The following is a 23,061-nucleotide window of genomic DNA, read 5'->3' as shown; positions in this document are numbered from 1 at the left end:
TCGACCGAATCGCTTTTTAAGGCCAATCGCACAATACTAAGCGATTATCGCACAATAACTAGCTAGTTTAGCCTGTTGTCATGGTTACACCTTAGTTGTCGGATGTCCAATCACGACCTGCCGTGTTCGTCATATTACAACAACTATCATATCACCATGACAACCGAACGGAAATACGCATTGGCGTAAAACAAATTGAAATATAAGACAAAGATAACCCAAGTAAATATAAAATGTAAATTTAAAGGTTGATTTAATTTATTAAGAAAAGAACTATCCAAACCTAACTGCAAAAGTAATTGCCCCTTAATTCTAATGCTCTTGATTTACACATTTCATTGTCAAGTATGTTGGTTTTATTGCATGCTAAAAAATAGTGACAGCATTTGCAAGTTTTTTTTAATTACTAGTGTATAAAATGTACAAGAAGAGAAAGATCACAGCACCCTCACACCAAAATTAGGTTTGAATAAGCCCAGATAATCAAGACATTACAGTGAGGTGAGCATTTTAGTGTGTTTAATAAATTAGATTGTGAAAAGAGTAAACCAATATAAAAAAATAATAATTTACACAGCAATCAACATAAAACTACATATATAAAGTGCACACAAAGTTTGCATCAAAAAGCTTTATAATCCTGCAACAGTGGAGCATATTAAACCTTAAGCATTCACAATGAAGGATGAAAGATAGTGCTCCATGAACAAAATTGCTTTAATTAATTAATGAAAACCATCTACGGTTTACGAGAATGTTCCAGCTTGCTGACTGACTTTGCATCAATGTAGTGGATATGGATAATGATAAGTATAAGATGATATATAGAAATACAAGAAAAGCGCCAACATATTTATGGCACATTTATGATTTAAGACATTTGAAAACTTGAAAGGTTTAGAACCTCCCCCAAAAATATGTGGGAGGAACAAAAACTTGTAGGATAAAAATTTACAACCACAGTGGAAGACAAATAAAAGGACTGAGCAAAGAGTAATGAGATTTTACTGCATCATTTCTCCAGGTCAACCGTTTGCAGTTATTTTTTATGATGGTGCTGTTGTAGAAAGGTGAAATAAAACAGGAAAAAAAGGCAAAACAAAAATAATTATTGTTGCAAGAAATTTAAGTTCTTCGGGCCTGAACTCTAAAACCCCATTAAGTCATTGTATTGAGTGCCTTACAACATCAAACAGCTTTGTTTACCACCTGGTATCTACTACAGAAACTGTTCCTGACATCTACATAAATACATCACCTGTCACTGTTTCTGAGGACTTCTATAGAGTCCTCCAGGATTGACTCAGTGCTCGTACCCACAGCAGACGGTCGCCTCCCAGTGGTAGAACCAGAGAGCTGCAGGTCAGCTGGAGTGATCTGCTTCAGATCCCTGCGACACAAACGGACTGGTGTCATCTCCAAACCTTCCCCAGACTCATCTCCTACTCTCCTCCCCAGGGACGGTGTGAGCATTTGGGTGTATTCTGGCATTTTTGTCTTTTTGAGGGTTTGGCGGTCAGAAGAAGAAGAAGGGCACTTGGTTTGGTTTTCATTTCTGTTCATACAGAAATTGTTGTGTATCTTTTTGTCCATTTTCTCTGCATGTATTTTTTTGTATGTTGTTACAATATGCGTCCGTGTTTGAACCTCCTCGGGATGAGTTTGGGCTTCATTTGAACTTGAAGAAATCTGCATCTTTTGCATAGGTTTGTGCTCCTGTGGGCAAGAAGGCTGATCATTAGGCTGCAATGAATCGCCGAGGATCACTCTGAGTTTCTTTTTGAGCTGCCGGCTGCTGCTTTTGTAAAAGTAAAGCTCTTTCTCCAGATGCTGCAGTCTGTCTTGCGTTGCCTGTTCTGCCTCTCCTGGAGCACCCTCTGAACACATATGCAGACATACTGTGAAACCAAGTGTCATAAAACAAATTCAAGTTCAAATCCAGGCTCCGCAAATTTCCTCACCTTTAAGTTTCTGCAGCAGCAGCTGGATGTTGTACTGGTGATCTCTGTGTTGCTGGGTGAGCCTGCGATCTGTATCCAAGGCCAGACGCTGCATGGCAGCCTCCATCTCTCTCAACAACATCTTTTGCTCTTCTGCCTGAAGTTCCAGCTCTTCACAGTGCAAATGTAGATGGTGCTCTGTCTCTCGAAGACAAACAACCTAAAAGGATGATAAACTTTCTGATAAAGTGATGACAAAGTACTGAAGTAAGCAAGACTATCCATTCATCCATACATTCATCTGTCTGACTGTCCTATGCTTCTTTTTCAAATCTGGGCTGCAGGAGCAGCAGGCTCCCAAACTTCTCTCTCCAGTGCATTCCCAAGCAAGGTGAGAGATGTAATTTCTCCAGCATGTCCTGGATCTGCCCTCCTCCCAGTAGGACATGCCCAAAAAAACCTTATCTTGGAGGCACGCAGGAGGCATCCTAGTCAGACACCCGAACCACCCTAATCGCCTCCTTTTGATCTCTTTATATTTTAGGGACACTACGCTACAATACACAACAATGTCAGAGGGAAAATGGCAACAATCACACAACCTATTATGAGAAAGCACTTGGCAGAAGTGGGCAGTAGTGGTGCAATAGTGGTACACCACTGAACCACATGTGAAGTGAAAAAGAGGTGAGTAAACTTATTAGAAAAAAGGAAATCCTGCAGCTGTATTTCTCAGCAGAAATGGTCCAACTGCGGGGGGGGGGGTGGAGAAAGATGGATTGAAGATGGGTTGAAGATAGAGAAGGAGATAATGTGAAACATAAAAATGATGGACTGAAACAGAAAGAGAAAAAGAGCTTTCAGATTCCGTATGAGCACTGTAAAATCACTTTTTACAGGTAAATTAACAAGTTTTTATCAAAATCTGAGATGATGTGAAAGAAAAGGAAGAAAATTAATAGAGGATTTGAAGACGGAACAAGATACTAGAAAGGAGAATGTATATGGATTATATGTAAAGCAGAATATTCCGTATATATACATATGTATGCAAGTATTTTACGTTACCTTGTTGAAATATTTCACAAGCAGCTCCAGCGCCTCAGGCAGCGACAGGCCCATAAGTTTTCTGGTGACATCACAGAGTTGGGCGGGTTCAGCGTTTTGTGACTGATGCAAAGAAAAGTTTGTGGCCGACAACTTCTTCTGTTTGTCCTGGATCGAGCGGTTTTTAAACTCAAGTGCTGCATCCAGAGCTTCGATAGCTTCTTCCAGCTGGAGAAGGGAATGCGTCTCCTACATGACGACACACACACACATCACTTCACCTAAACCTGTACCAGAAATACATCGTGGACAAATCTACACCATACACACAACACTCCCTTTGTTCTGACCTCCACAGTGAGCACTTGGTTGTCATTCAGCTGGGCGTCCAGAGCGTCTCTTCTCTCTTTAAGCATGTCTCTCTCTTTCTCCAGTTCCTCCATGGTAACTCCTGCCTTCCTCCTCTGTAGCTGCTTCTCCAGCGACTCCAACTGCATCGACACGTGCAGCAGGTCCTGACTCAGAGCCTGAAAAACAATTGATAATAAACCTCCTAATTCTACCATTTATACGTGTCCACCTAATCTTTTACTGTAATTAACAAAGTCACTTGTGATAGTATTTAAATTAAACCATAGCAAACACAGTCTGACCTGACTGGAGCACAGCTTCTTGGTCTCTAATTTGGTTTTCTGTCGCACACACGCCTCCCTGTGAATGAGAACCTCCTCTCTCCTCTTTAGCTCCTCCTCCAGCTCATTCAGCTCTGCTCTCTTCTGAAGAACATGCTCCTCTTCCTCCTCCAGCCAACTGCAGCAACACAGCTACAGTGAGAAGGTGAGGGAGGGAGAGGAAGGAAGGAAAAGAGGAAAGGAAGGGGCACAAGGGCCAAAAAAGGAGATTGATGAAGACACGACAAAGGTAGACCCTAAAACACTGTAAGAAGATTAATACCTGCAGTTTCCTAAACTAAACTAAACTAAACTAAACTAAACTAAACGCACTGTCCAAATGACTATTTCAGGGGAACAAGAACAATGTTTTACCTGTTCATTTGTGTCCTCTAACTTATACAGTTTATATACAGTTGAAACTCCAGCACTTTGCTCCTGTAAAAACAAACAAAAACAAACAAACAATAAACAACCCCCCCCCCCCCATATATGTCATATATTGTTCAAATCTGATATTTCTCTTAATGATAAAACAGTTTTCAGGTGATCACATTATTATATTATTCCTCCATTTTCTGATTAGTTTAAATACATTAAGGTTTTATAAGATAAAGGTCAAACTGCTTTTATGTGAAGATTATAAAAGCTGACTCATATTTAAACTTTCGTTAAGCAAAGATAAATATGAAAGTGAGAAAAAGTTAGGCGTATGGATGTTTTTACCAGTTTGTAAAACTGTGAAAAAACTATTGTTTCTTTGTAAAGTTGATTTTTTTTTTCTAATTATTAACTATTTTCCCTTGGTATTGCTCATTTTGCCCCATCAAGTATTTGGACCAACAAGGCAAAAATGCTCACACAAAAACAAGTTTAATAAGTTCATCTCTTTTTTTTTTATTGTAGTTTAAAATAATCTGTACAGCTAACCTCATTTTCATTTTGTTGGACTTCTTTGTTATTCTCACTGGTCTCTCTCAGGCTGCTCTGAAGCTGTGCTCTCTGCGCTCTCATGTGCTGCAGGCTCTGATACATCTCTGCTCGCAACTCCCGGCTCTGCAGGGAAAGTCTTGCAAAAATGCCGGCTTCTCTGTCGTCCTGAGTTTGCCTGTCACGTGTTTCCAAAGACTGAGTTTCCTTGTCTACCACACAAAAGCACACACTTAGAGATGCATGTACTGTTTAAAATAATAGATAACATGAATAAATTTGTCAGGTTTTCAGTTCAAAAGCCAAATTAATCTAGGGTAGACAAGAATCAGCCTGAGCATGAGAGAAATATACTGTCATTACTTCAAAACATGACTCTGAGATGATCAGTGTAGGCAGGTCGTGGATAAGCTTGTGTATAGTAAGTTAATCATTACAATCTTCTTGTCATTGTCATCTTTGAATTTCTTATGATGCTTCTGGAAGCTGCAGGACATTCTGGTTATAAAGCTTTTCATACCTCCTTCGATACACCAATAAATCCAGAGGCTTCAATAGTTCCTCACTTAGCAGAGAGCAGAATGCAAAGTATGACGTTATCTAAACACACCAGTTTGCTCAAGCTCTTTGATGAGCTCCTCCTTCATGCGCATGTTGATTGACAGATCTCGGATCCTTCTCTCAGTAGCGCTTGCTCTTATTCTTGCTTTCCTCGTAGATCTTTGCTTGAGCTGGTTTTCCTTGATGGCTAGAAAAAAATAGCTGAGAATGTCACAGAAAGGTTCTAAGGCAGAAAGCCATCACTATAAAAAAAGATAAGCCTACAGACAAGTGCAAAACAGAGTGCATGTAAAGTGTACCTGTGGCTCTCTGAGGCTGCTGTAGTCCTGGTTTTCCACCACATGTGTGATTTGCTTCTGCGTTTTTCTCTTTCAGAGCTGATTTTTTCTGCTGATTGGTCCATGTTTGGTTTAAAAAACGCCTGCAGAAATGTCATTATATTAGTCCACGGACATCGTTTGACATTAACTTTATACTGAGGTTTTCTGAATCAAAGCTTGACTTAGTAAATCAAACACCTGAAACATTTCCAAAACACCAATCAGGCCTATAATACACACAGAAGGGAAAATTATGAATATTTACAATACATACAATATGATACCATATATCAGAGGTGTCAAACATATGGTCTGGGGGCCAGACCATCAATCAGGACAGTCTGGGCAGTGATCTATGAGGTGCCATAAGGGACATTATTACTGAAACGCGCTCACACACACACTAGTGAAATTTTATCTCTCACACACACTAGTGAAACGCTCTCACACACACTAGTGAAATTTTATCTCTCACACACACTAGTGAAACGCTCTCACACACACACTACTGAAACACTCTCACACACACTACTGAAATGCACTCACACACTCCACTGAAACCAGAGGTATTTCCGCTGAACAGGAAGTTGTTTCCTGACAAGGAAACTAATGGAAAAAGTGGTAAATTCCAAAACACTACAAGGATGTCTACTCAGCAACCTGCTAGTACAGCGGTCCCTAACCTTTTTTGCACCACGGACCATTTATGGCCGACAATATTTTCACGGACCGGCCTTTAAGGTGTTGTGGATAAATACAATAAAATAAAACCAGTACCGGTACCAAAAAAAAGAAGATTTATTCATAACACACGGGAAAAGACCCAGGGAAACCGAGTTAACAATATAAATGATATAAAAATAAAAAAACGATAAATACTCTGAAAACCATAAATTTCAAACTCGAGCCTCAACTCTTGCGACCCAGTACCAAACGACTCACAGACCGGTACTGGTCCAGGACCTGGGGGTTGGGGACGGTTGTGCTAGTAGCCTAAGTGAAGCAGCCGCATTACTTAAGAATATATTAGCTTCCTTGAATCCAGGAATGGATTCAAGTTGCAACACAGAATTCGGCAAGTATGTCCTGTTTCCCCTAAGCTTTTTATATTGGCAACTCAACTGTTAACACTAATCAAGAATTCTAACAACATACAAGGAAGATAAATTTTTAATAAGACTTCAAAATAAGTCAATTCACAGATGATACATTTATTTTTTTGAAAGATAAATACGTGGTAGAGAAAACTAAATTTTCTCTAAAGCTTCTGGTTTATCTCTCAGTATCAAAAAGTGTGAACTACTCCCGATTCATACAAGCTCTGACTCCTCAATAGCTTTGGTTAGAGTTGAATCTAAAGTTAAATATATAGGGCTGATAATATCTAAAAACCTAATTAGCAGAGAAGACACTAATATTTCTAACCGTATTTTTGGCAGAAACATCCTATCTAAAGCTGAAGGCATCTCCAAATTGATTTATCCTTGTCACTCTTTATATATCTCCTCTAAAAACATTAATACGGCTAACACAGTTATTAGAATTAAATGGTTAAAATCTTGTCTGTCACAGCCAGACTCTATTTAGTTCCACATCCCACGATCCTTGTTTAATAAAATAGGAGGATTAGACTTCATTTTGAAATGTGATTTTGAGGTAAATAAAATCCCAATCAAGATATCGAACTTTCCCAAACAGACTTTGCATTTTTGGAAAATGATATTTACCCACAACTTCTCTCCATAATTCAACCTTATGGAATAATAGAGTAATAACACTTAATCAAAAATCAATTTTCAAGAGCGACTGGTTTAAACAAAAAGATTATATTCATAACAGATTTGTTGGATGATAACGGTGTCATTCTAAGTTACACAGACTTTTCAGAAAAATATTGTCTAAACTGTTCTCAAAGAGAATATAACAAATTTGGTAAACTAGTCCCACTGCCTCTGCTTCATTTGATTAAAAACTTTATGATATACGATAATTTGTCATCGGTGCTCCCAAATTTATTGCTAGGACAATGTCAGCTGTTTGATAAAAATGCAATAATAAATTTATTAGTAGTTTCTTCAAAGACAAAATATTTCATAGTTACGACAGAATGGTTACATGACATGGTTCTAATATAGTTATTTCAGATACACTGGATAAAGCATACTCGAAATTTATGAAATGGCCTATTCTACCTAAAGTTAAAGAAACACACTTTAAAGTAAATTAATCCTGTGGCAGAATTTCTAAAAGAGAGATTTGGCTTTGAGGTGGATCAGTGTTCTTTTTGTACTGATGAAAATGAAACCCTAGAACATCTTTTTTTTTTCTATGCCCTATCGCACAATGCTTTTGGTGTGACTTAAAAAATTGGATTTCCCTAAAAATTAATGATGTGCCACCATTTGAATTACATCATATAATTTTTTATATGGATCATCTAGCATTGGGTGTCTCAGACATTATTAACATCATCATACTTTTGAGTAAATATCATATCCCCATTGTGCTAAATGGAGGAACTCTAAGCCTTCTCTCCCTGGTTTTATTAATGATTTTAAGATATTTTTTTCTTTGCTATAAAAGACAAAAAGCAAATATGACAAAAAAAATTAACCAGGATAATGCCCGTCTCCTTCTATTCTAAATTTTGACTTATGCTGAGGCTAATATATTGTTAAGTAATGCAGCTGCTTCACTTAGGCTACTAGCAGGTTGCTGAGTAGACATCTGTGTAGCGGTTTGTTTGAAATCTACCACTTTTTCCTTCAGTTTCCTTGTCAGGAAACGCCTTCCTGTTCAACTGAAACGCCTTCCTGTTCAACTGAAACGCCTTGGTTTTTCAGTGGAGTATGTGAGAGCGTTTCAGTAGTGTGTGTGTGAGAGATAAAATTTCAGTAGTGTGTGTGAGAGATAACATTTCAGTAGTGTGTTTGAGAGATAAAATTTCAGTAGTGTGTGTGAGAGCGTTTCAGTAGTGTGTGTGAGAGCGTTTCAGTAGTGTTTGTGAGAGCGTTTCAGTAGTGTGTGTGAGAGCGTTTCAGTAGTGTTTGTGAGAGCGTTTCAGTAGTGTGTGTGAGAGCGTTTCAGTAGTGTGTGTGAGAGCGTTTCAGTAGTGTGTGTGAGAGCGTTTCAGTAGTGTGTGTGAGAGCGTTTCAGTAGTGTTTGTGAGAGATAAAATTTCAGTAGTGTGTGTGAGAGCGTTTCAGTAGTGTTTGTGAGAGATAAAATTTCAGTAGTGTGTGAGAGCGTTTCAGTAGTGTTTGTGAGAGATAAAATTTCAGTAGTGTGTTTGAGAGATAATATTTCAGTAGTGTTTGTGAGAGCGTTTCAGTAGTGTTTGTGAGAGATAAAATTTCAGTAGTGTGTGTGAGAGCGTTTCAGTAGTGTGTGTGAGAGATAAAATTTCAGTAGTGTGTGTGAGAGCGTTTCAGTAGTGTGTGTGAGAGATAAAATTTCAGTAGTGTGTGTGAGAGCGTTTCAGTAGTGTTTGTGAGAGATAAAATTTCAGTAGTGTGTGTGAGAGCGTTTTAGTAATAATGTCCCTTATGGCACCTCATAGTGATCTACCAGAACCTTTTCTGTATTTTATACATTTTTTCATGTAGAAAAACAGAGACATGCTATATAAGATATCTCAGGTATTAAATATATCATTAAACAGCTTTACACAGAAAGCTTCACTCATCCAGACCCACTTAAGATCAAAGTGGGTCTGGATGTGGCCCTCGATGTAAAATGAGTTTGACATCCCAGAATTATATAGAGATTTGCTTCAATTAAAATCCTCTCACACTCTTCAAATAAACACTTTCCGTACAGTTTAATGTCCTTCACTGACAATTGATGAAGCAAACAGATTCATTCATCCAATTCAGGATCACGCGGTGACTCCTTATTTCATTATATGTGCCAGATGCAGAGGACGATGATCAAACCAAGAGGGTTACTTTAAAAAGTGCAAAACTTGCTTTAGCTGCCGGTTCAAACCTGCAGAGAAATCGAAAAAAAATCTAAAAGAATAAAAAGAGAAACTGAAAAACTTGACATTAGATGTTTTTGCCTTTGTGAGACGTTTGCTTGGCTGCACAAACCAAGTGAAGAGTGGTTTGTTGTCTGAACAGGTCGCTGCCTAGCAGCACAATATGCAGTCATCCTTGACAGCAAAATTGCAGCGTGTCGCTGGATTTTCAAGTACACACAACACACTATCCAGCCTTTCTTCCGAAACTGCTCTGCAAAGTGCAAAAGCGGCGTGGAATAAATGCAGCAGCATCTGAAGAAAACAACTTTTTACTTCTTCAAAGTCCATCCTTGCACTACACATTTAGCTTAAATTGCCTTAGACATGAATAAATGATTTAATGCCTCAGATTTTTTGGATTGCTTGTTTAGCAGAATACACTAAAAAAGATTCTTCAGCCTCAATAAACATGAAGCAATAGTTGTGAATAAAATGCAGCTTAAATATATAAAATCAAATGTTTATTTATTCAAATAATTAATCGTTAGGGATTCTATACCAATCATGTAAATTTCATTTGACCAATAAATTTAGCATATTGCACTGTATTTATGTAACAGAATTACAGAGAAAGTTTACATGTAGTTAAATTAGTTAAGTCAGCATTTGGAGTGTAAGTTACTTGAAACTTACTACTTATTTTTGCACAACAAAGAACGATGCTCTCACCTAAATCTCGGTCTGCACATAAATGTGTCATTCTCATCCTCTTCCTCCATCTCTGGTCTGCCATCTTTGCTCTCTGCCTGCTGTTTTAAGAGCGGGCAGTACACGTCATCTTTTTCCTCGATTTCAGCCAGCAAGAGTTGGCCATGCATCTTAAAAGCTGCCATTACCCTCTCCAGTGTATAGGCTGGTGGACTGGAGTGAATCTAGAAGGCACAGGCACAGATAATAAAAGTCACAAAAAAAACATTATAACAGACCAAACAAAAAAAACAAAAACAAAAAAAACCCCCTCACTTATGGACACCAACCTAACCCACACACTACCCACCGCTACCTACCTTCCTGGGAGGCCTCCACATGCAGCTGTGTGTGATCAGAGGGACACTGTGGGGTCTCTTGCCTGAGTACTCAGACCCCCCCACTTCCACTGTTGCCCCTGAGGCTGTCCCCCGAAAGATCATGAGTTCGCCACGAAGGCGATCAATCATTATCTGCTGGTTCACCAGTTGTTCTGTCTAAACATTTGCACAGAGGCGCACATTTAAAGAACAAACGATAACACAGCAGACATGCCTTAAATTCATCTTTTAATTTTTTTTCCCATAAATAAAATATACTGATTTCTGCATCACAGAGCAGCTCTTTATTGCACTGTTCTCCTCCTCACCTGTATACGTAATCGCTGCTTTTCTTCCTCTAACGACATAAGGTGAGTTTTCCTCTCTTGAAGGAGTTTCTCGAGTTCCTCCTTTACCCGTCTCAGTTCTGCATCTTTCTGCTCCAACAGTTGCTCGTCTATGTGGAGAGCTTCCTAAGCATACAAAAGAGAAACTGGATAGGATAGCAAGCCTATAAAATTGTACAGCTTGGGTTTTGTCTGTGTAAACAGTTTCATTTGAGCCATGCTGCGTTTGTTCACATCATCTTATCAAAAGCTCTCAGAGGATAAGATGTTCCAGACGAAATGTTGACAACTTGTAACGGAAACAAAGGAATAACCAATGATATACCAATGGCTTCACTTCTTTCTACAGCCTCAAATCTAAACGGGATGCAGTCATTCTTAGTTTACATTAGCTATGCCTGTGGTTTTTTAAAAAAAATCCATACTAGACTTCAGTTCTTTAACGGCAAGTTCATCAGCAGTTTGAATGCTTTTAGTCTGAATATGCTTCTCCTATTCTGAATAACAGGTATCTAAGAGGGTACAGTAATATATAAATAAAACACCAAGCTCATTTACATGCCTTTGTTGTTGTTTAATGTGACAGGCATGTCCACATGTTGGATACACTAGCCATCTTTTACGCTTCAAGGTAAGCAAATAAAAATCTCGGAGGTTTTTTGCGTTACTTTTTATCAATTGCTTGTAATCAAAGTTTTTGCAATCTCTTAATGGCAACATCCCTTTTAAAATCTTTTATAGTTACCTGGCATTTTTTTGGCTCTTCTCTGAGGTTTAATGGAGCAAAATGGTCTCCCTCCTCCTTTGAACACTCCATACGAGTTGGAGGTGAGTGACTGACAGCTCTGAGTCTCTCTTGCCAATCCTGCAGCCGCTCCCTGAAAGAAGGACTTGGAGAGGGGCCAGAGATATTCTCAAGCAGAGCAGCAGCTTCCTCTGCCAACAGACGGTACTGTGACGTTTCCTCTCGGCTTGCTGTCCTATCTGGTTCAGATACTCCAGTCTGACAGTATGCATTGATGTCACTTCCCTCTTCATATCTCTGACCAGTCTTTGCTCTTTCTGTTTCCACCTCTCTCTCCTTCCCTTTCAACAGCTCTCTCAGTGTCTCTACTTCATACTCCAGCTCCCCTAGTCGAGCATCACTGGGGTGCCAGGTTGTAGTAGGGCATGATTTAACCTCTGTTTGATCAGGTGTTTCTCCTGGACGGTTCTGAACGTATCGGGCAGTGGATGCAAACTGCAGGACGCCCAGGGTGTCAGCTACAAAGTCGTGGGAGGGGCTTACACATGCCACCATTAGCGTGTGGGCGCTGCCTCCTAATGAGTCACGAAGGAGTCGAGTTATCTTGGCATCACGGTATGGTACGTGTGCACTGCAGGAGTTGTTAGTGTGCCGATTTCGACTTTGCTCTGCAAGTGCACGGATAACGTTGCCCAGCGCAAACAGGCCTGTGTTGATATGAGCAGACTCTTTCAGTTGTGTCCCGGTGTTCCCAGTTTTTCCAGCACGTTCCAAGCCTGCCAGGTCAACCAGACAGAGCTTAGAGGAGCGGACAGACTTAAAGGAAGAGTTCTTGCTGTTGTGGCTGGATAACATGACCTGAAGGGTGAGGATGGTATGAGAGCGACTGGAGCGCTCGTTCATTCCTGTGGTGCTGGTGTGCCGGAAAGTATTTCCCATCTCTACATTCCTGATCAGCTCCTCTGCTGAGGTGATAACAACCTCGTTGGCTCCCACCACCACTGGAATCACAGAAAGAGACTTTTTAGTCAATGAAACAAGACTGTTGCTTCCCCTTTAGGCAGACATTCACACAAAATGCTAATCTCACTGGATCATTTATCATTCACTCATTAAATGTGCTGAAAACAATTTTACATATTATTACAAGTAGGTGCACCACAGAGCCGCTGACTGTAAATGATTACACAGTATATAATATCTTTTGCAGTACTTGTGATTTCTCCAGTGCACTCTCTCAAACTTTTTATCCTGAAATACATACGTGTTAATAACATCACAACGGTCTATCAATAGGATGATACTCAGATGGATGGTCGAAAATATAGGATGCAGTTTGTCATCTCTGAAAGTGTATGGTTTCTACTTTTTTATTTCCACTCTGAATATTAAAATATATGTAAAGTAAAGGTAGAAAAAGTTGATTACCCGTGTTTCCCCTCTCATCTTCCCTGATATGAAGCTCTTTGTGGGTGGTCTGCAGCTGCAACAGGTCTCTTAGTTCCTCCCTGTAGACCTCCATGTAGGACACCTTCACTGTGACATCCGCAACATTACTTTCCTTCCTCTTCTCCGCCAGGTATAGGAACAGATCCTGGGCTGCACGGTCAATAATTCCCCCCTCTTCATCTGTGGAAGGTTTTGGAAAAAGAGAATTACAGTTATGAAGTTAGAAAGTTCAGATGATTAATGGGCCTTAGAGAGCACAAACAAAACTCCTAAAACTCCTGTGTTTAAAGACTCAAGCCCATAGATGTTGGTTTTTCCACACTAAATAAACAACCCCCTGAACCCCTTAGTTCCCTTTTTCCTACAATCCTTGAACTCATCAGTCACAGAGTGGTTAAGCTCTGTGTTGGAGCTTAACCACATTTTTTGGTTAAACTTCACATTACCTTGGCTCCTTCTACCCAGCGTGTACGTCTTGCCTGATCCAGTCTGCCCGTAACAAAAAACGGTTGCATTTTCACCGTCGACCAAACGCTCCACCAGGCTTTGGACGCAGGACTCGTACACCTCATCCTGGCTGACTGATGGTCCAAACGCGTTGTCAAAGTAGAAGAGTCGGTCCTCACCCACCATCACCTGTCCGGTCCCCGGCACTACACGCACACACACCCTGTGGCAGTGGAGGACTTCTTTAGGGAGCAGAGGCCGGATACGGACCGCCACCCGCACACACCCTTCGCTCATGACGTCCTTATGTCTTTAAATAAGCTCTTTAACTTGTTTATCTCGATATTAACAAGAATTAATAAACACGAATTCACCGTAACACCTAGTCACTTTTTTTCGGGCAATCGCTTGTCGCCCTCTTGTTAAACTTTGTAACATCTCGTTTGTTGTCGGTCCTCGGTTGCCCGGGAAACCGCTGCCGCCGCCGTCATGAAACCGGAAGTGGGGATGTTCAAGAGTACTCGTGGAAGTCGGTGCCGTGAAGGCGACAGCGCCATCAGGAGTCTGAGATTTACTTGATTTATAGATTTGTTAGGTCTTTTTTAAGACATGACTTTCATTTGCCATACAGCGAAACCGATCATATGAGACAACCAACCAATTGTTATTTAACTCTATTTTTAAGACAACCGGACTTCTTTAAGTTTGCGAAGAGGTTTCGGCTCTTACTTAAGAGCCTTCTCAAATTCTAAAGATTTCAGTTGTTTTTTTAATAAAAATCAGTTTCTATTTTACAAAGGTATAGAGCGGTTTTATTTACACAGGCATTTGCTTAGTGGTTAGTATGAGTGTATAGTTTAATTTTTTTGTCTGGTCATTCTGGATATGTACGTATTCTTTTAGATGTACAAGAATTCTGAAACAGAAATGTTTCCATGTTCAAAGGTATAGTGTGGTGAAACAGGCCATGTCTGTCCTGGATAAAGTGGAGGAGTGCACAGAAGCTGTTTACAAGAGGGGAACGAGCAGACTCGTTTCCTAAGGAAGCTGAGATCCTTCAATGTGTGCAGCAAAATGTTGGAGCTTTTCCTACAGTTTGTTGTGCTGAGCGCAGCTTACCTCACTGTGGTCTGCTGGAGGAGCAGCATCGGGGTTGGTGACACCAACAGACTGGATAAACTGATCACGAAGGCAGGCTCTGTGATTGGCTGCAAGATGGACACTATTCTAGCTGTGGTGGAGAGGAGATCACTGCACAAACTGTGCCATGGGTCATGGGTAATCCTGACCACCCTCTGCATCACTTACTGGACAGGCAGCAGAGCACCCCATCTAACAAACTCAGCTGGCACGAAGAAAATACATGAAATCTATAATACCACACGCTATCATCCTAATAATCAGTATACCTGTCAGGCAGACTGCATCTGCTAGATAATTTATTATTATTATTATTATTATTATTTCAAATTTTAGCTTAATCCTCTCAATATTCAGCTTAACACAATATCTGTACTCCTTCATTATGCAGACTGCAGAAATCTCTCATCTGAGAAAGGTTTCCATCTTTCATCACATTTCAGTGCAGGCTGTCACTTTTTTCTGTTCCCTTTTCAAAGAGGAGCAGAAAGCAAGATGCCTCTATATAACTTGTATTAAATAATATTTCACTGAAAAGAGAAATGACCAAAGGCTTTATGTTACCAAGGAAAAAAAAGAGAAGTAAAAAGAGCTGCATGTTAACATCGGGCTTATCCATTTGCACTCATGAAATGCATAATACTGACTACACTGAATTTAAAAAACACTCTACTGATTACACTCCTTTTAAAAAAGAAAGACAGTATCAAAAACCAAAGTACTCTAATCCTCCTCCAGTTTGATGAATATCATTTATTGTTAGGCTGTTATATACTTGCAGAGCATACGCAGATTGGCATAATATGATAATTTTCTCTACATCGAGAGGTTTGTGAGAAAATATGACCAACATATTTGAGACCGGAAATGAACAGCAGTGCCCACTCAGAAAGACACGCTGCATTAACACTTCACAGCTGTTTCCACTGCAGCCAAAGAGAAGTCTGTTTGTATGTATACCTGGCACAGAGATGTGCTTGGCTTCAGCCCAGCGAGCGGCAGACTGAGAAGTGCAGCCTCCTGTATGTACGGCTGCCAGCCAGCTCATCAATAGTAAATACAGCGTGTGTGGTGTATGGGAATGTGGGCCATCTCTTTGTGGTGCTGCTTGGCGTAAGGCCACAGGTAAAAGTCAATGATAACTGAGTTCACACTGCAGGGCTGTCCATCTCTCTCCTGCACCAGCTTGTGGAGACGGTCTTTGATCAGCTCCACGCACCAAATGGAACAACCTCGGATCTCTACTTCTCTCCAGTCTCCTGAAGACAGACGCTCACCTGAAAGCAATTATATCTTGTGATTTGAAATATTATCTTCAGTAAGAGAAACAAGTGCATAGACACACTACTGTCTCACCATTCTTCAACGCCTGCATCAGTGTATCAGAGTATCGTAAAGCTCCTAAGTAGACAAGCGCCTGAGGAACCCTGTAGTCAGCAAACATGGTGAGCCAGTCCATGTTAATGATGTCACCCTGTCCTCTGGCTGCCATGATGCCCCAGTAATCTGCCACAAGAATCTGGGCTCGCTTGTAGAATGAGATCCTTTTACCCTTACACAACCAAGAAGGTGACAAAATATCAACATCGTATTTGTCCTTAAGCCATAAATATTTATAATTTGGCAGGTGTTCTTACACAAATATAAAACTAAAGAAATAATGTCTGTGCAAAGAGTATAATGCTCTCCTCTGACTGTATAATAAACTGACAGCATCAGTGTTGCTGCACTGTATTTGACCAGGAGGTGGAACTCTCACATCACAATTTATTTTAAATTCTCCAAATGCATATATTTGATCACATATATTTCATATATGCATTTAATATGTATTATGCATTGTGCATAATCTAAAAAAAGATCCGTTTTCCAAATATTTGGGGAAATTACAGTTTTATGCTTGCTCACTGTGACCTATTCAACCATAAGTGATTGTTTTAGTATCTAAAAACCTGTAAATAAGTTAATCATTCCAACTCTTTCCTCTTGTACCAACGAGACATTTCTGAAAAGCCAAACAAGTGCAGCAAATAGAGGGCGTCTCTTCTATTTTGTGCACATTCCCAATTAGAAAAGGTTCCTAATTTGTACAATGATCCTGCTAAACTCTCACCTCATATGTAGCCTCATCCCTGTACGAGGGGATCTTCTCCACAATGAGCTCCACCATCTTCTGGGCGTCGTTTCCGGCTTGGCTGATAAAACTGCGGAAGCTTCCACCATGTTCCAGCAGCACACGGCCGCCTTCTGTCAGCACCTTGTTAAAAAGATTCAGCATGTGGCTTCTTTAAATGTAACAGGCAGAAAGCGCCACAATTTAAATTTGTGTTTATAAATGTAACAAAACTAACAGACTCAATAATTAATTGAACTATAAAATCACTTTTCTTGCTTAATATCAAAATAAAATTTGACGTTTCATATAAAGAAAGGCAGAAAAATGTGCCAAATATGAATATATGTACCGTGTTGTATATAAAAACACGCCATCCTTATTCAGTCTGTTGAATAGAGGAATGTAAAACCTTGTTTATTTCTAAAATAAAAAATCACTGTTGCTTTAAAAAGCACTCCTTTCATTTTGTAAATGCTGAGACTGCCCTGAGTGAAAAGACAGCTTTTAGATTTAAAGAAAGTAAAAAAGCAAAGTAAAATCAAAACTGAAGCATTACTGAAATCAATATATTGACCAATTGAATCATTATTTGAATATCGTATTAATATCAGAACCTGGTGACGCTCCCGCAGCATCGGCATGGGTGTTTCATTGTCTGACCGAAGGACACGTCCCAACTCCTCCATGTTCATCTGAGAGAAGTACTTTGGATCAGTAATAGGTACACCTGTGGAGTGTGAACAAGAGAAGGTGCTAGGTGGATTAATCTTAAAACAGGAGCTACCCTCAGTGTGCAATAATAAGAATATAACTTCACAGTGGCCATTGCTCACAATAGACTCAAAATACATAATTTGCTCTGATCTCACGTTGTCAACCCCCCACCCTGAGATTCACACTGGAGGCAAACTACCTGTGCTTTTCTGAGAAAATCTCTTGTAATTATAAAGGCCATGGCGACCACACACTGAGAGCTATTCCATATGAGACATAATTGATTCATATCCGGAGTCATTCATGCTAATTATAAATGATGCACAGGCACATGCAGAGCTACAAGCAATTTCCCAGCAGTCGTAGTTCAAATAAAGGGCACAAACACGATAATGGGTAATAACAAAACTGCACAGAATAGAGAGACAATCAAAATATACATTTGGTCTCCAGAGACTAGGAGTAAAAAAATCTAAAATTATGTATGAAGTAAAGGTAAGAGCATGGTTGTAACTTTGCTGCAAACAGTCACAGCAGCAAACGATTTATAAATCTGACATTTCCATCCTTCATGTTTATGCTCATCAAGGATTGTTACATTTCTGGCTTTCTATGTATAATGCTGAAGAGTCTTTACCTTAAAATAAAAAGTGCTGTGAGTTGACTACTGCTATTTTCTATAAGTCTGTATAATATAGTAACTAAGTGGATGTACAGGTATGTACTCTTACCTTCTTCCATGGCTCTGGTGATGGCAGCACACAGGGTCATGTAGCCTGTGTATGTGGTGCCTTTATAAGTCACCTCACACTGCTGGGTTTCTTCCTCTGGCCAAAAGGAAAAGTTCACGGTGTCTACTACAAATACCCAGTTCAATGCCTGCAGTGGTAAATTGCACAAATTATTAAGAAAGTATACAAAAAAAGGAAAGAAAAGTGAATATACTGTAACACACTGTCCAAAAGAGACAGGGTTTCCACCACTGAGGTTTTAAAAATTTGTATTAAATTAGTGTTTTAGTCAGTATTTTAAAAACCTGTACCCATACAAAATACAATCAAAGACCACTGCAACTACTGTCTTTTTGATTAATTCTGGATGTCAGTAGATACAATCATTTCATAAATCCTTCATTGTGTCCAGACAACAGTTGAAAACCTTAATACTTTATATTTATAGTAATATAAAACAGAGTAAAGCAACACATATTTACAATCTCACCACCTGATTAGCTGCAACTATTAAATAAGCCCCCCTTAAAACCTTTTTTCTTTTCTTTTTTAAATTTCACAATAATAACCACTAAGTTCTCCAAAATTAAACTACATCAGGGGTCTAAACATACGGCCTTCACAGGGTCCAGTCAGGCTTGGAAATTTCAAAAAAGCAATAAAAGAATCATTCCAGTCTTCCTACTGATAAGCCATGGCCTACAAAAACGGAAAAGAAAAATTGTTTTGTTTTAAACATTAGTCAAATTAATATAAATAAAAGTTTCTTTTTTTGCTATTTACAATATAATTTTCAATTTGTTACACAGCAAAAACTGGATGCTTTCTGTGACTTCACAGATGGTTCTGTGTAAGTTTAAGTCCTTTATTTCTTTATTTTTACAAGCCCAGTGAGGTGCTGATGAGTTTCTACTACAGCAGAATTTCTTTACAATGTTAAAAAAATTGATTATGTAGTCCATGATGTAAAAACAGTTTGACACCCTGTTTGTATAAGTCTAACAATTTTGAAGGTCAGGTCTGACCACCTTTATTCTTATTAACTCTCTTAGACAAGCTTTCTTGTAATTTCCTTAAATAGTCTTCAGGAATAGTTCTCCAGGTTTCTTGAAGGACATTCAAAGCTCATCTTTGGATATTGGCTGCTTTTGTTTGATTCTCCGTCAAGATGATCCCACACGGTTTCAATAATGTTGAGGTCCAGGCTCTGGGGAGGCCAATCCATGACTGTTTGTGTTCCACTGTATGTTTTTCTATCCAGGTACAATTTTACTGCGTTGGCAGTGTGTTTAAAAAATGAAGCTGCTGCTAATCAGATGCTATCCAGATGGTATTGCACCGTGGATCAAAATCTGATGGTGCACTTCTAAATGGCTCTCTGGAAGCAAAATTTTGATAAGATCCCCAATATCAGTGGCCAAAACGCAGCCCCAAACCATGACAGAGACTCCACCTTGTTTTACAGATGGTTGCAGACTCATGGCTGTGCCTTTCTTCTGACCTATATTGAAGATTATTTGAACAAAAATGTCAAATTTAGATTCTTCACAACTGTTGCCACTGATTTTCAGTCTGGTTTTGGCTAAGATCTCTTTGGGAATCATCTTGTTGACGCAAAAATACAATTTTATGTTATAGATTCAATTAAACAAATGGGAGCATCATGGTGGTAGTACCAAAGCACCAGATACAGTACAGTTTATTTCTTATATTAGGTACCCCTTTTCTGCTTGAATTATTCATAGGTCAGTGTTAATTGGCTTAACCACAAAAAAAAATAAATAAATAAAAAAAATCACATCCATCTTTCCATTTTCTACTGCTTATCCAGGTTCAGATCGTGGGGGCAGCAGTCTGAGCAGAGAAGCTCACATTTCCCTCACTCTTTGAGCTCATCTGGAGGGGCGACACTGAGTCACTCCCAAGCCAGCCAAGATATGTAATCCTACCAGCAAGTCCAGGGTCTGCCCTGGGAGCCCATCAAGGAGGCATCTTAATGAGATCCCCAAACCAAAATATTTCTTTGAAAATGGATAGGTACAAGGACCGGACTTAAATGAAGTGAAAAAGCAGCCAATGCCCAAAGACAGCTTAAAAGGGAATTGCTCAAGAGCACTTCAAAAATTATAAGAAAATATGGCTCTCTGGAAGCAAAATATAAAGAAATGAGGGGTGACTCAAGACTTCGGCATAGCACATCAGGGGTGCACATAAGTGGTCCGCAGGTGCGCATTCGCTGTCAAAATAAAAGACGTGCACCAGATAAGAAGTTGCAACGCGCGTTTGCATACATAAGATTTTCTGGAGGAGGACAGACGTTTGTTTAGAACTCTTAAAAATGTCGAAGAAGCAAGCTCCTTTAAGCAATTACTTTGGTGTTCCTCCACCTCCAACGAAATGTCAGGAGTCAGAACCGCAAAAGAAGCAAGCATTCTCGGAAAAGTGGTTGCAGGAGGTGAGCTGGCTTCAAACAAATGATGAACACACAGAGATGTGATGCAGAATATGCCGTGAAAATCCCACTCTAGCGGACAAAAACAGTGCCTTTTATATGTACGCAAACGCGCGTTGCAACTTCTTATCTGGTGCGCGTCTTTTATTGCGACAGTGAATGCGCACCTGCGGACCACTTAGGTGCACCCCTGACTATAGTAGATATAATACTTGGTCTAACTTATATTTATATGTATAACCAAGGGAAAAACTAGGGAACACACGGAGGTCGACATCTGGAGGGAAAACTGATGAACCGCCAAAGACAGAGACAGATAGCGATATGCACTGAAGACTGATAGAAAACCAGAAACTGGTGGAAAAAATGATGAAAATGATGGAAAGAAATCTTCTGAAAGGTCTTCAGAACGACTGAAGAACTATTGCTTAAAACCATTTTAAAACATTGCAAGAAACTCTGGCTCCTTGGAAGCAAAACATAAAGAAATGAAGGATGGCTCAACACTTTTGCACAATACTGTATACTATGAAGAATCTTTTCATAGCCTGGGTACTAGTACACTCCCCTGGTCAGATGTGGGTGCTGGGGCCAATGGATTTGCTTTCTTCCAGCCACTGGCTGTCAGCTCGTCACTGTGTCGGAGACCGTAAAGCATCTCCGCCACCTTCTGCACTCCTTCATCCTCGACAAACACATCCCGACTCTGCTCCGCTATGAACTGGCCAGACTCTCGTGGTAACAGAGGCTTCTCCATGATGGAGACTGTAAGGAGCAGAAATTAAAACAAGCAGTTTGAATGCACTCCTCTGTGGAAATAAGAAGAGTCCAAGAATGTAAGTGTGGGAATAAACACATCTATCTTTAATATATGCAAAGACTAGAGTTGATGAAACATGTATGGATTGAGTAAGTCCTTTACAAACTAAAGACTCATTATTTGAAATAATAAAAATAATGACCAAAAAATGGATGCAGATTATAAAAAAAAAGAACAAAAATCGTCTAATAACATTCTCCACAATGAAGTGCTTTGGGCCAACATTTAAAAGAAACGTGGATTTATTTTGAAGGTTCAGGTATTCATCCTGTGTAAGCACTTCAAACATAAAAGCGACGCATGTCTGACCGACGTCACTCCTATTCCTTTTCCCTAAAAGAAGACAATTACACCCCTCCAGTAGTTCTCAAGTATCTGATGACTGTGCGTTAATGTTCCCAGTGACGCACAGCTCCGGTTGCCTGCTGAATGAACCCCATTTTCTACTCCTCTCCTCAGTGAACATGATTTGCCTCTCACTTATATGTTTCATTCATTTTTAAGGCTTAATTATTTTGCTTTTTGCAACAGTCTTATTTGTTATGCAGGCCAATTTCACGTTTATTTGAGAAACCTGTAGGTGCAAAGTGCAACTACCGGAGCACTCACGCGGTCTCTGGAGTTTCACGACCATTAAGGACATTTCTGAGCGTATACAGTCATCGTCATTAAATAAGAAAAACTGTGTTCTAATATAAACGCAGTGGGCAGCAGTACTTTTTCTTATTCCTGTGCAAACTATTGCTACTCACCGACGAAAGCACGACACCCGCGCTCTACTGTTCCCACTACCTGGTTTCCAGCTATTGACCAATCAGAGCCTCAGCTGGTCAGTGAACCAATCACAAGAAACTAAGAGAGGAAACAGCAAAGCAACGTCCGTTACAACGGACGTCTAAGCTAGTGTAAAAATGTCTCAAATGTGGTGGGGATTTGAGGTAAATGATTGTAATAACACCACATGAGGACGATCTGGTGAGCCAATAAGATTTAACTTCTCTATTTGCTTTTTAAGAAAAGGAAAGAAAAAAATATAAAAATGTGGTTCTTGCTGGGTGTTAAAATTAGGTAAATACAGCCTCAGATAAATAACAACACATGCCATATTACATTGTGGTGTTATCTAATGGAAACTAACCCAAAATGTAGTCAGTGTGTGGAAAAACTAAGCACACTCTTACTGCTTCTGTATGAATTATGAGGGTAAGTTGTGGCCAGGTGATGGTGAGCAAATGTATTTATCATCAGCAGGTGCGAGCGCCTCTACAAAAGCACAAGTTACAGTAGTGTATTTGTCTGGAGCATTCAGGTGTGCGTTAACAAACTGCCAAAGAAGAAAGACATCTGCAATGATCTTAGAGAAGCAACCGTTGCTTCTCTAAGATCAGTCTGACAAGGGTTAAAAGGTAATTTCCAAACATTATAGTTACCCATATTCCCAGGAATACAAGTTCCTGTGAAATGCTCAAAAAACCCCAAGAGCTACATCTCAGACATTACAGTCCTCCATCAGTGTTGACGTTCATGACAACACAATTAGAAAAAGACTGAACAAATATGACTTGTTTGGAACAGTTGCCAGGTTTGAAGAAAGCCTCTTCTC

The 23,061-nt window shown here is 39.6% G+C and overlaps 2 protein-coding genes across 2 annotated transcripts; both read right to left on the bottom strand.

Moving 5' to 3' along the window:
* Positions 1 to 505: 505 nt before the first annotated feature.
* On the bottom strand, positions 506 to 13,957 carry LOC134639430 (kinesin-like protein KIF27). Its single transcript, XM_063490608.1, has 15 exons — positions 13,485 to 13,957; positions 13,018 to 13,218; positions 11,590 to 12,590; positions 10,827 to 10,970; positions 10,498 to 10,674; positions 10,160 to 10,362; positions 5,449 to 5,570; positions 5,199 to 5,336; positions 4,589 to 4,800; positions 4,034 to 4,096; positions 3,641 to 3,811; positions 3,338 to 3,514; positions 3,009 to 3,236; positions 1,962 to 2,160; positions 506 to 1,877 (listed from the first exon to the last, which is right to left on the bottom strand). The coding sequence occupies exons 1-15, from the start codon at positions 13,780 to 13,782 to the stop codon at positions 1,255 to 1,257; spliced, it is 3,957 nt and encodes a 1,318-aa protein (XP_063346678.1). The 5' UTR covers positions 13,783 to 13,957; the 3' UTR covers positions 506 to 1,254.
* Positions 13,958 to 15,365: 1,408 nt separating this feature from the next.
* qng1 (Q-nucleotide N-glycosylase 1) lies at positions 15,366 to 22,102 on the bottom strand. The gene is made up of 7 exons (XM_063490023.1): positions 22,068 to 22,102; positions 21,201 to 21,403; positions 18,187 to 18,334; positions 17,356 to 17,468; positions 16,739 to 16,882; positions 15,982 to 16,177; positions 15,366 to 15,902 (listed from the first exon to the last, which is right to left on the bottom strand). The coding sequence occupies exons 1-7, from the start codon at positions 22,099 to 22,101 to the stop codon at positions 15,673 to 15,675; spliced, it is 1,068 nt and encodes a 355-aa protein (XP_063346093.1). The 5' UTR covers position 22,102; the 3' UTR covers positions 15,366 to 15,672.
* Between the last annotated feature and the right edge of the window lie 959 nt (positions 22,103 to 23,061).

This window comes from Pelmatolapia mariae, linkage group LG12 (genome assembly GCF_036321145.2).
Source record: "Pelmatolapia mariae isolate MD_Pm_ZW linkage group LG12, Pm_UMD_F_2, whole genome shotgun sequence".
Lineage (NCBI taxonomy): Eukaryota > Metazoa > Chordata > Actinopteri > Cichliformes > Cichlidae > Pelmatolapia > Pelmatolapia mariae.
The sequence above is the reverse complement of the archived record's forward strand: the minus strand, read 5'-3'. Positions and strand labels throughout refer to the sequence as shown.

Coding starts and splice junctions, on each gene's coding strand:
- LOC134639430 (XM_063490608.1), bottom strand. CDS start 13,782: ATGAGCGAAGGGTGTGTGCGGGTGGCGGTCCGTATCCGGCCTCTGCTC. Junction 12,591..13,017: donor AGATGAGAGGGGAAACACGG/GTAATCAACTTT, acceptor CTGTGATTCCAG/TGGTGGTGGGAGCCAACGAG. Junction 10,363..10,497: donor TGTGGAGGCCTCCCAGGAAG/GTAGGTAGCGGT, acceptor TGTGCCTTCTAG/ATTCACTCCAGTCCACCAGC.
- qng1 (XM_063490023.1), bottom strand. CDS start 22,101: ATGTCCTTAATGGTCGTGAAACTCCAGAGACCGC. Junction 21,404..22,067: donor CGTGAAACTCCAGAGACCGC/GTGAGTGCTCCG, acceptor TGCTCCTTACAG/TCTCCATCATGGAGAAGCCT. Junction 17,469..18,186: donor CACCAGAGCCATGGAAGAAG/GTAAGAGTACAT, acceptor CACACTCCACAG/GTGTACCTATTACTGATCCA.